Source organism: Geotrypetes seraphini, chromosome 2, assembly GCF_902459505.1.
Source record: "Geotrypetes seraphini chromosome 2, aGeoSer1.1, whole genome shotgun sequence".
In the NCBI taxonomy this organism is placed as follows: Eukaryota; Metazoa; Chordata; class Amphibia; order Gymnophiona; family Dermophiidae; genus Geotrypetes; species Geotrypetes seraphini.
Window position 1 is genome coordinate 97,691,081 of NC_047085.1, and position 11,656 is coordinate 97,702,736.

Genomic DNA, 11,656 nt, shown 5'->3' on the forward strand with positions numbered 1-11,656 from the left:
TTGAGTCGCTGTGCTCACTTCTTTCATTTCATTTATTTTCATTTTTTCCAATTCGTATAATTTTGACCGGGTTCCCGGTCTTTCTCTGACCGCCTGGCCTCGCGGGGCCGCGGCCGTCTTTTTTTTTTTTTTAAGTCCCGGCCTTGTTTCGGCTTTAAAAACTGTACTAAGTGCAATCGGGATTATCTCCATCACCGACCCTCATCATTGGTGTGTGGAGTGCCTGGGTGCTGAGCACCGTGCTGAGTTGTGTCCCTGTTGTGCGACTTTGCAACTGCAGGCTCTTCGTCGAAGGGTGGCCAAGATTCTCCAACTCTTTGGCCCCATGGATCCTGCAGGACAGGCCTCGATCTCGGCGCCCTCGTTGGGCGCCTCGACCTTGAAAGTCCTTGGCCTCTAAGTCCCCATCGGCCTCGAAGGCTCCAGCCTCGGCCCCTCCTGCTACTCCTGGCCTCGGGTAAGTCTCCTCTTTCCTCCTCAGGTGTGCCGGCAAAGAAGCCTACCTCGGAGTCTCATGTCAGCGCCGCCTCATCGGCGTCTTCGAGACATCACTCTAAGCGTGCCTCCTCATGTAGGGAATACTCTTCCTCGAGGTTGCCCCTGAAGGAGCACACTGCTGCACCTCCGGCCCACCTACCTTTGGTCTCGGTTCCTATGTTCGAGGACATGCTTAAGGCTATTATTACTACACAGCTTTCCTCGGTGAGTCAACTAGTCCCGACTTCGACGCCTTTGACCTCGGTCTCGACCCAGTCGCAGTCTGACCAGCCTGAGCGTCCCCTCGTCTCTCGAGGCCTCACCCATAAAATTTGTCGAGTTACCTCTAGCGAATCTTCATCCCCTGAGCCGCCGATGACCTTTCGGGGGTCCAGGCCAGGGGCCCACTTTTCCCCCATTACTGCGGCGAGGATTGCCTCTTCTAAAAGGACCCGGTCTTCTCCGCCCTGTTGGGGCAGGTCTCTGACCTCGAGGCCATTCAGACACACGCTTGTCCTCGAGTTGGACTCTAGTGTATGTTCCCCATCGAGGCGATTGCCGGCCTCTAAGGGGCCTGCTTTCGAAGCCGGTTGGGGAATTTTCCTATACCCCATCTTCTCCAAGGCTTCACCAGCTGATCCCTCGGACTCTGGGGTCTTCCCCGGTCCATCTTGCACGGGGCTGTTCCTCGACGCCCCCTAGACGCCTTAAACGAACCTATTCGGTCTCCCGTTCGTGGGACTCTGAGGCCCCGGTTTCTATTCAAGGGAAGTTTCTCCCTTTTTCTCGGCCGCACCCAGGTCTCGGTCGGAGTCTCCTCCGGAAGATAAATCTTCTTCTCGGAACTCCTCCTTTTCTCGTTTCATCTCTGTCATGGACAGAGCTTTGAACTTGGATCTTCAGTCCGACTCCCGCTTTACCCAGGAATACCTGACGGAAATGGGAGTTGACAATCCGCCTCGTGAGGCACTTCGTCTTCCTTTGCATCAGGTTCTTCGGCAGACGTTTCTCCAGAACCTGGAGACACCATATGCGGTCACGGCTATACCCTCCAAGTTGGAGTCTCGTTACCGAACTATCAGCTTTCCCTCCAATCCTTGGTGGTTGAGTCTTCCTTGAAGAAGTCTAACCCCTTCAAAGGTTTACGCTGCCATTCCCCCCGGGCAGGGAGGGCTGTACGATGGACAAATTTGGTCGCCGCCTTTATCAGAATTTGATGATGGCGAACCGTGTCCTTAACTACAATTTTATCTTCACATCCTACCGTCCGGTTCTGTGTAGATGCCCTCCGCTCGTTCTGGGAAGTCATACCAGAGCCTCGGCGTCAGAAGTTTCGTCTCCTTGAGGAGACCCTCTCCCAACTCCGCCTGTATATGTTTCAGGCCTCTTACGACGCCTTTGATTTGTCCTCGAGAGTTACAGCCTTTGCGATCGCCATGCGTCGCCTTGCTTGGCTCTGGATTGTGGATATGGATCCGAATCTACAGGATCGTCTTGCCAATCTCCCTGTGTGTAGGTCATGAGCTCTTTCAATGATTCCATCGAGGCAGCCACAAAGCGCCTCTTGGACCACGAGCGGTCCTTCACATCTCTGGTGAAACTTAAACCGAAGGCTCCTCCAGCTCGACAATATAAAATTCCTCTCCGGAGGTATCCACAAAAATCCACTCCTGCCTTCTCTTGGCCTCCTTCGAAACGGCCGCAGCAGCAGCAACGTCAAGCTAAGGCCCAGCCGCCGGCCCCGGTGATGACCGGGCCGTATTTTGACAATCCCAGTATGAGCCTTCGGGCTCCCTTCCTCCTAGGGCCTCCCCCTTTCCCATCGGGGGTCGCCTCCATCATTTCTATTCCCAGTGGCAAGGTATTACCACTGACAGTTGGGTGCTGTCTATCATCCGGGAAGGGTACTCCTTTCACTTCAGTCACGTACCCCCGGACATGCCTCCAAGAGAGTTTCCTTCTGCTCAGTCTCAGCTGCGTCTCTTTCTGCAGGAAGCTCGGGCCCTTCTTCGCCTCCTGGGCGGTCGAGGAGGTTACCCCGGACCAGTGGAACACCGGTTTTTTATTCCTGGTACTTTCTGGTACCCAAGAAGGCAGGGGATCTGCGTCCGATCCTGGACCTCCGTGCTCTGAACAAGTTTCTGGTCAGGGAACGGTTCAGAATGCTCACCCTTCCTACATTGTACCCTCTCCTGGACGAGGGGGACTGGCTGTGCTTCGCTGGACCTCAAAGAGGCAGTACACGCACATTCCGATACACCCGGCCTCTCGCCGGTATTTGAGATTCCGGGTGGGGGATCTCCATCTCCAGTATTGTGTTCTTCCCTTCGGCCTGGCGGCCTCTCCGAGGGTCTTCACAAAGTGTCTCGTGGTGATAGCTGCTGCCCTGCGTCTCTGTGACCTGCAAGTGTTTCCCTACTTCGACAACTGGCTGATCAAGGCGTAGTCTCGCTGCAAAGTCCTGCGAGTGACAAATCAAACAATCTTGCTCCTTCAGAGTCTTGGCTTCAAGGTGAATTTTCCCAAGTCCCACCTCTGCCTGTCCCAGTCTCTCGAGTTCATTGGAGCGGTTCTGGACACGGTTTGTCTCCGCTCCTTCTTGCCTCGTCAGGAGGCCCTTGTCTGTTTGTGCCGGAGGGTGACCCATCTGTCCTCGGTTCCGGCTCTGCTCATGATGGTCCTCCTAGGTCACATGGCCTCCACGGTTCACGTGACTCCTTTTGCCAGATTTCACCTCCGTATTCCTCAATGGACTCTAGCGTCCCAATGGAACCAGGATCGGGACCCTGTTTCTTGGCTCATTGTCGTGACTCTTTTGTTGAGGCAGTCTCTCCATTGATGGATGCTCTCTTACAATCTTTCCAGAGGTTTTCTGTTTCATGCTCCTCCTCCACAGAAGGTCCTGACAATGGACTCGTTGGCCTACGCTTGGGGGGCCCATCTGGATGGTCTTCACACTCGAGGTCCTTGGTCCAGTGCCGACCGACTTTGTCACATCAATCTGCTGGAGCTTCGGGCGATCTTCCTCGCCCTGAAAGCTTTTTGTCACCTGTTTCGCGACTGAGTGGTGCTGGTCCGCACGGACAACTAGGTCGCCATGTATTATATCAAACAGGGGGCAACGGGATCCCTGTCCCTGTGCCAGGAGGCGCTGCTGCTCTTGGATTGGGCCATCCGCCGCAACATATTCCTTCGTGCGGTCTACATTCAGAGTCAGCAGAATTGTCTGGTGGACAAGTTAAGTTGTCGTCTGCAGCCTCACGAGTGGTCTCTCCACTCCGTAACCCTGTGTCAGGTGTTTGCTCGTTGGGGGACTCCGGATGTCGATCTGTTCGTGTCCCCCCTCAATCACAAGTTACCCCGCTTCTGCTCCAAGGTTTACACCCCTCTCAGGATCGAAGCGGATGCCTTCCTTCTGGATTGGACGAACAAGTTCCTGTATGCGTTCCCTCCGTTCCCTCTGATTCTGAAGACTCTCGTCAGGCTCAAGTCTTTGCATGCCACCATGATTCTAATAGCTCCTCGGTGGCCCCGACAACCTTGGTTCTCCCTTCTGTTGCAACTCAGTTCCAGGGAGCCTCTTCCTCTGCCTATTTTTCCTTCTCTGCTTACACAGAGTCAGGGTTCTCTGCTTCATCCCAACCTCCAGTCTCTGCACTTAACAGCTTGGTTCCTCGAGACTTAATGCCCTAGTTCCAGTTCTCCCAGCCTGTGCTGGATGTCCTGGAGGTGTCTCGGAAGGAGTCCACTCGCCATTGTTACCATCAGAAGTGTTCCCTTCTTTTCTTCCTGGTGTGCTACTTGACAGCTGGAGCCTCTGTCTGCCTCCTTATCTGCTGTCCTGGATTATCTGTTGCATTTGTCTGGCGCTGGCCTCAAGTCCTCCTCAGTTCGAGTTCACCTCAGTGCTATTGCGGCTTTCCATCACCCGATTGACGGGAATCCTATCTCGGTTCATCCTGTGGTTTCCCGTTTCATGAAAGGCCTTTTCCACATTCATCCGCCCCTTAAACCTCCTCCGGTGGTTTGGGATCTTAACGTGGTCCTTGCCCACTTGATGAAACCCCCTTTCGAGCTGCTGGTGTGGGCTCACTTGAAGTTTCTTACTTGGAAAGTGGTGTTTCTTATTGGTCTCACTTCTGCCCGTCGGGTCAGTGAGCTTCAGGCCTTGGTTGCGGACCCACCCTTCACTGTCTTCCATCACGATAAGGTGATCCTCCGTACCCATCCTAAGTTCTTGCCTAAGGTTGTTTCTGAGTTTCACATCAACCAGTCCATTGTTCTTCCTGTGTTTTTTCCGAAGCCCCACTCTCACCCTGGAGAAGTGGCTCTGCATTGTCTGGATTGTAAGCGTGCGCTGGCCTTCTACTTGAAGCGCACCGCTCCTCATCGTTCTGTTCCCCAGCTGTTCCTCTCTTTCGATCCTAATCGCATGGGTCGCTCTGTTTCTAAGCGGACCATTTCTAACTGGTTGGCCGCTTGTATCTCTTTCTGTTACGCTTAGGCTGGTCTCTTCCTGCCGGGTCGAGTAACAGGCCACAAGGTCAGAGCGATGGCAGCGTCTGTTGCTTTCCTCCACTCGACTCCAATTGAGGGAATCTGTAAGACTGCCATGTGATCCTCAGTTCATACGTTTACCTCGCAATACTGAGGTTTACTGTCTGGATGCTTTCTCCAGGCGTGATGGCCATTTTGGCCAATCTGTTTTGCGTAATCTGTTCTCTTAAATTTCCAGCTCTCCCTCCATCCCCTTTTAGTTAGCTTGGAGGTCTCCCACTTGTAGAGAATATGCTGCCTGCTTGTCCTGGGATAAAGCACAGTTACTTACCGTAACGGGTGTTATCCAGGGACAGCAGGCAGATATTCTCGCAACCCACCCACCTCCCCGTGGTTGGCTTCTTTGCTAGCTATCTGAACTGTGTACACGCTGAGGAGACGCATGCCCTAGGCAGGGCAGGAGGGGCATGCGCGGGCCAATCGCAAGCCTGAACGTTTTCGAGCAAGTCTGCTTGCGAAAACGTCCGCTAGGGGGCTCCGTCGGTGACGTCACCCACATGTAGAGAATATCTGCCTGCTGTCCCTGGATAACACCTGTTACGGTAAGTAACTGTGCTTTTTGGGTAGTTCACAAAGAACAAAGGTACGAGGGGCGTTCAGTAATTCACATACCTCAGTAGGAAAGAAAAGAGTTTTCAAAAAATGTTTATTTTTTAATATAGTCCCTTGATAGCTCCATACACTTCATCCTCTTTTCCTGCAATGACTTTAAACCATTTGAAAAGAATTCTTCTGTTTGACCTTCAAACCAGGACGTTACAGCTTCCTTGACATCTTCATTAGAGAATGATACGGGGGAAAAATTTGTCCCTGTCACCGGACAACCGGTCCCCTTTACCGCCCCGTCACCGCCGTCCCCTTCACCTGCCCTGTCCTCGCAGGATCCACCCTTCCCTCTCAGCACCCCGAGAATCTCCCTCCCTCCCCCTTACCTTTTGCGGCGCTTTAGTAAAGAATTTAAACTTAAGGGAGGGAAGGTGCGCTGTCACCAATCATGCGTGGCTCCCTCCGGCCAAATCTATCTACCTCCCTCCCCCTTACCTTCACGGTGCTTTCATAAAAAACTTACTGAAGCCGGCGAAGCCTGCCTGCCTGCAATCGCGTGTGTGTGGGCAGAAGCTTCCACCTGCACACACGCGACTGCAGGCAGGCAGGCTTTGCCAGCTTCAGTAAGTTTTTTACGAAAGCGCCATGAAGGTAAGAGGGAGGGAGGTAGGGAGGGAGGGGGACCTCGTGCAGTCGGTGACCGCGCGCCTTCCCTCTCTTAACTGCGGGGTCCCCGTGCCTGCAGTGAGCACTTCCCCACCCCACCGTTTCAGCGGGCTAGCCGCGGGTAACTGCCACCGTGTCATTCTCTAATCTTCATCACTTGAAAACTGCTGTCCACGGAGAGATTTCTTCAAAATTCGGAATAGGAAATAATCCAATGGAACCAGGTCAGGACTGTAGGGTGGATGGTTCAGCTGCTGAAACCCATGTTTTCAGATGGCAGCCTGTGATTGTCGTGACATGTACATCGGTGCCTTGTGAAGAAGCAGCACTCCTGCTGCAAGTTTTCCTCATCTTTTCTCTTTGATTGACACCCACAAAGTGAACATTGTGTTGGCATAACTCTCCCCAGTTATGGTTGTCTTGTGTGGTATGAACTCCAGAAGTAAAAGTCCTTCATCATCCCAGAAGACAGTTGCTATGACTTTGCCTGCAGATTTTTCTCTCGTGAACTTTTCTTGGAGTAGGAGATGACTTGTGCTTCCACTGCCTGGCTCATTTTGGATTTAGGATCTCTGTGATAGATCCAAGTCTTGTTTCCATCACCAAATGTTGAAAAAAATTCACTTGGTCTTCATGGAGCAACTCCAAGTTCTCCCGACAGCACTGAAGCCTCATGGTTGTCTTATATAGTGTCAGTATTCTTGGAACTCATCTTGCACTAACATTGGATATGCCCAACTTTGTATGAATTATTTTCCAAACTGTACCTGCCGAGATGCCCATTTCTTCAGCTATTCGGGAAATCTTAATTTGTCTCTCTGACAAAATTAAATCCTCGACTTTCTTGCACATTTCTGTAGAAGTACTTCCACAGGCCATCCAATGTGAGGGTGATCTTCAATTGACACTCTACCCCACTTGCTTGCTCAAAAATTTTACTTTGTAGGATGATGGGGCAGACTCACCATAAACTGCAGTCATGCATTCATGGATCTCCTTTGGATTTTTCCCTTTTGTGAGAAATTTTATCACTGAACAGTTCTCCAAATCTAGCTGTTTCTTACTTGATTCGCAAGAGGACTCTCTCCTGACATCATGTCTCTTGGAATGTTAGACTTGCACTGAGCTGCAACTGTGCATGAGTAACCTTGAGACATGTCACAACTTGCACAGACTTGTTTCAACACGCTACTTTCTTTCATACTTGAGTAGATAAATTATTGAATGCCCTTCGTATCGTTTCTACATTGAATAATACTAGGAGATTAAAATCTCATGTAGAGTAATGATGGCAGGCTAGTTGAACATGCTCAAAATGCTACAATGGAGTCTGAGATTAAAAATGTGTTTCAGTGTACTTCTTGCTCACAGATACTTAATATCAGGATAAGCCAGCTGCTTTGGAGCCTGGGCATGGAAAAAGGCAGCAGAGCCCACATCGCAGGGCTGTTTCTTTTCCCGAGTTCCAGAAGGGATAGGGATTAGAACTTGGATTCATACAATTTGTGGGATGGGGTTTTAGAGGATCCTGCTACCATTTTACAGCTTACCTGTCCCCAGTCTTATAGTGCGTGCAAAAAGCACTATACTGTAGCTAGCTCTGCCTACATTAAATTATTTTACATTTCATTCGGGTATCAGAACTAATTTTGATGTTCATTTACTTTATTTTTAAAGGGTTTACTAAGCGTTTTCTGCTTGTTTATCAAAATGGTCTTAGCATTTATGTGTGGGTGAGTAGATGGATGAGGGAAACACCTTACAGCCTAGGTAGCTTTACCATTCCTGTTAAGTCAGATCTACTTCTTGAAGGTACAAGGCTGTGATTTAGATTTGGCAAAGTGATAGGAATTTTGTCTGAAGATTATGCACTATATTTATGAAATTTTTCCTCTCTCCCTCTTCTTTATTTTTCTTGTTTCTTAAGGTGTTGGTAAATTGAATGGTGAAAACATACTTGTATGTAAACAGACATGGATATTAATTTAGAGGCACTTTCTTTTTGGAGTGCTTAACTGTAAGAAAATAAGGCAATGCACAATAATACAGCTGCTGTAGACTGAACTGTTGACATCTTAAGAGGCTGGTTCAGGTCAAGAAAAGGATAATTCTTAATCTGCTAAGAGTCTAATCTGTTTGCTCCTGCCCTTTCAGCTTCGCAGGATAAAAAGGAAGCTCATTTATAAGAGAGCAGAGGCTTATCACAAGGAGTACAGGCAGATGTACAGAAGTGAAATTCGGATGGCTCGAATGGCCCGCAAAGCTGGCAACTATTATGTACCCGCTGAACCAAAACTGGCCTTTATCATCAGGATTAGGGGGTAAGAGTTCTGCAGCAGAACCTATATAAAAAAAATGATACCAAAGAATCTCATTTGAGGAGGAGATTCTGTGCTCTGATTACTGAATTTGATATCTTGAAAAATGATGGTAACTGGCTATAAGATGAATAGTTGGATTGCATAATAATGCAGTCTAATAAAACTTTGCAGCAGAGAAGCCTAGTGATTAGAGCACGGGCTGACAACCATGGAATCCAGCAACTGCTACTTGTGATCCTAGGCAAATCACCTAGCCCTCAAATACAAGCATATGGGTCCTTTTACAAAGCTGTGACATTAGTTCATTCTTACACTGGCCTTTCCTTGCAGAAATGCTATGAAAACCCACTATTATTTAGAATAACATCAAAATTATGCTTTCTTGCTATTTCAGCATCAATGGGGTTAGCCCCAAGGTCCGTAAAGTGCTGCAGCTCCTTCGCCTAAGACAGATCTTCAATGGCACTTTTGTTAAATTGAACAAGGCTTCTATCAACATGCTGAGGATTGTTGAACCCTACATTGCATGGGGGTGAGTAAAATTTCTATTTAATATCCAAAGATATGCTTAATTTTTAGTTGCAGTCCATGTTACTGTAAATGCATGAATATATTCGTAAGCCTATTAGAATATAACCCAAATTACATTTTCCCTAGAAAATGTGTGTGTGTGTGTGTGTGTGTGTGGGAGGACACTTATTCATGTAGGTTCAGGTTTATTAGATTTGCTTGACTGCTCAGGGATAACAAATCCATTCAAGCAGATTACAGTTAAAGGTAGAGGTGAATGACAAATTCAAAAAGAAAACAAAAAGTTACTTAAGAACATAAGAATAGCCTTACTGGGTCAGACCAATGGTCCATCTAGCCCAGTATCCTGTCTTCACGGAGGCCAAGCCAAGTTGCAAGTACCTGACTAAAACCCAAATAATAGCAGCATTCCATGCTACCGATCCAGGGCAAGCAGTGGCTTCTCCCATGTCTGTCTCAACAGCAGACTGTGGACTTTTCCTCCAGGAACTTGTCCAGACCTTTCTTAAAAACAGCTACATTAATCACTCTTACCACATCTTCTGGCGATGTATTCCAAAGCTTAACTATTCTCTGAGTGAAAAAATATTTCCTTTTATTGGTTTTAAAAGTATTACTCTAACTTTGAGTGTCCCCTAGTCTTTGTAAATCTTGATGCAGTAAAAAATCGATCCACTTGTACTCGTCCTACACCACTCAGGATTTTGTAGACTTCAATCTTTTTAGTCTTTCCTCATATGTGAGGCATTACATCCCCTTTATCATCTTGGTTGCTCTTCTGAACGCAATACTTAAGGGGAGGTCGCACCATTGTGCAATACAGAGGCTAGTGCTGTCTGATTCAGGGAAAATATTTTTGATTCAATTCGGCCAATTGAATTGATTTTTCGATTCACTTTTCCTGCCCAATAGGGCATTTTTTTTTTTTTTTTTTTCAAACGTCCTAGCAGGTTTATTTTATAGCCTCTTCACCCAGCCCATCCGTCTTCACTCTCTCCAGCCCCATGCCAGAGCTGTAGTGTAAACATAATAAAAAATACTTTTTCTCTCTCTGTTAGGTCCTAGCTCATGCTCACTGTCTAAAACCAGCTCTGTCAGGATACACATTTCAAATCTGACATATTGTAATCACAAAATAGAAAATAAAATTTATTTTTTTCTACCTTTTGTTATCTGGTCATTTTATTATTCAAATCATGTTGGTCCCAGGCTCTGTCTTCTGTTAACTCACTTGCCAGGGTCTTCTGCCTATTTGACATTTTCTTCTTTCTCCATGCTCACCATCCATCTTCCATCTCTACTTCAATTCCACTGCCGTATCCAACATTTCTGTTTCTTTCTCACTGTCTACCATCTCTCTCTTTCTGCCTTGTGTCCTGGGTCAAACCTCTTTCTTCCTCTCCTCCATTATCATGTGCACCATTTCTTTCTCCCCATGCACCATCTCCCTGCCCTCCATGTGCAGCAGCTTTCCATCTGTCCGATCTCCATGTTCAGCAGCTTTTCATCCCTTCCTCCCTGAAACCCCACCCCCTTCGGGCCTCCTAAAGTAGCAGTAGCGGTGATGGTGAACAGCTTGGCAGAAGCAGCGCAGAGAACAGACTTCTCGCAGCCTGCCCGCTAGAGCTTTCCCCTGCTGCATCATCAGTGACGTCCTCAGTGATGTGGCAGACCAGATGAAGCCTGTTCACTGCGCTGTATCTTCCAAACCGGTCATTGCCACCGCTGCTGCTACTTCAGGAGGCTCGGAGATATGTCAGGAGTCAGGACTTGCTGAATCGGTGAGTCTGATTTTATTTATTTTAGAAAATGAAGCGAATCGGGCAGCACTAACAGAGGCACATTATAACATTCTCAGTCTTGTTTACCATCCCTTTTTTAATAATTCCTAGCATTTTGTTTTCTCTTTTGGCTGCTGTCGCACATTGGGTGAAAGGTTTCAGCGTTTTGTCTACGATGACACCCAGATCTTTTTCTTGAGTTCTGACCCCCATGATGGACCCTACTCCGGTAACTATGATTTGGATTATTCTTCCCAGTGTGCATCACTTTGTATTTGTCCACACTAAATTTCAAATTTCCTAAGATCTTCCTGCAGGTTTTCACAGTTCGCATGTGTTCTAACAACTTTGAACAGTTTAGTGTCATCTGCAAATTTAGTCGTAGTTCCAATTTCCAGATCATTTATAAATAAGTTAAATAGCACTGGTCCTAGTACAGATCCCTGCGGCATACCACTGTTTACCTTTCTCCATTGAGAACAATGACCATTTAATCCTACCCTCTGTTTTCTAACCAATAACCAGTTCTTAATCCAAAATAGAACATTTCCTCCTATCCCATGCATCCTTCCGATGATCTGTGGCTCAAGAAGAACCTCCCCCCCCAACAAGTGACCAATGACTCGGGGAAAGTTTTCTGAAAGTATATTCTTTCCTCCCCTGTGATGTGTAGCATTTTTGTGTGTGTCTCCCCCCCCCCCCCCTTTTTCCCGGGCTACTCACAGCGGCTGTTACATATCTCTCTCGACCAGCATTTTTCCCACTATCCTGGTAGCT

The 11,656-nt window shown here is 48.0% G+C and overlaps 1 protein-coding gene across 1 annotated transcript in view; it reads left to right on the plus strand.

Annotated features, from left to right (window-relative positions):
• Positions 1–11,656, plus strand: part of RPL7 (ribosomal protein L7) — a 90,282-nt gene that overhangs the window by 39,577 nt on the left and 39,049 nt on the right. Inside the window, exons 3-4 of the mRNA XM_033935268.1 lie at positions 8,401–8,567; positions 8,962–9,099. Coding sequence (XP_033791159.1) covers positions 8,401–8,567; positions 8,962–9,099 — 305 coding nt within the window. The remainder of the gene's footprint in view (positions 1–8,400; positions 8,568–8,961; positions 9,100–11,656) is intronic.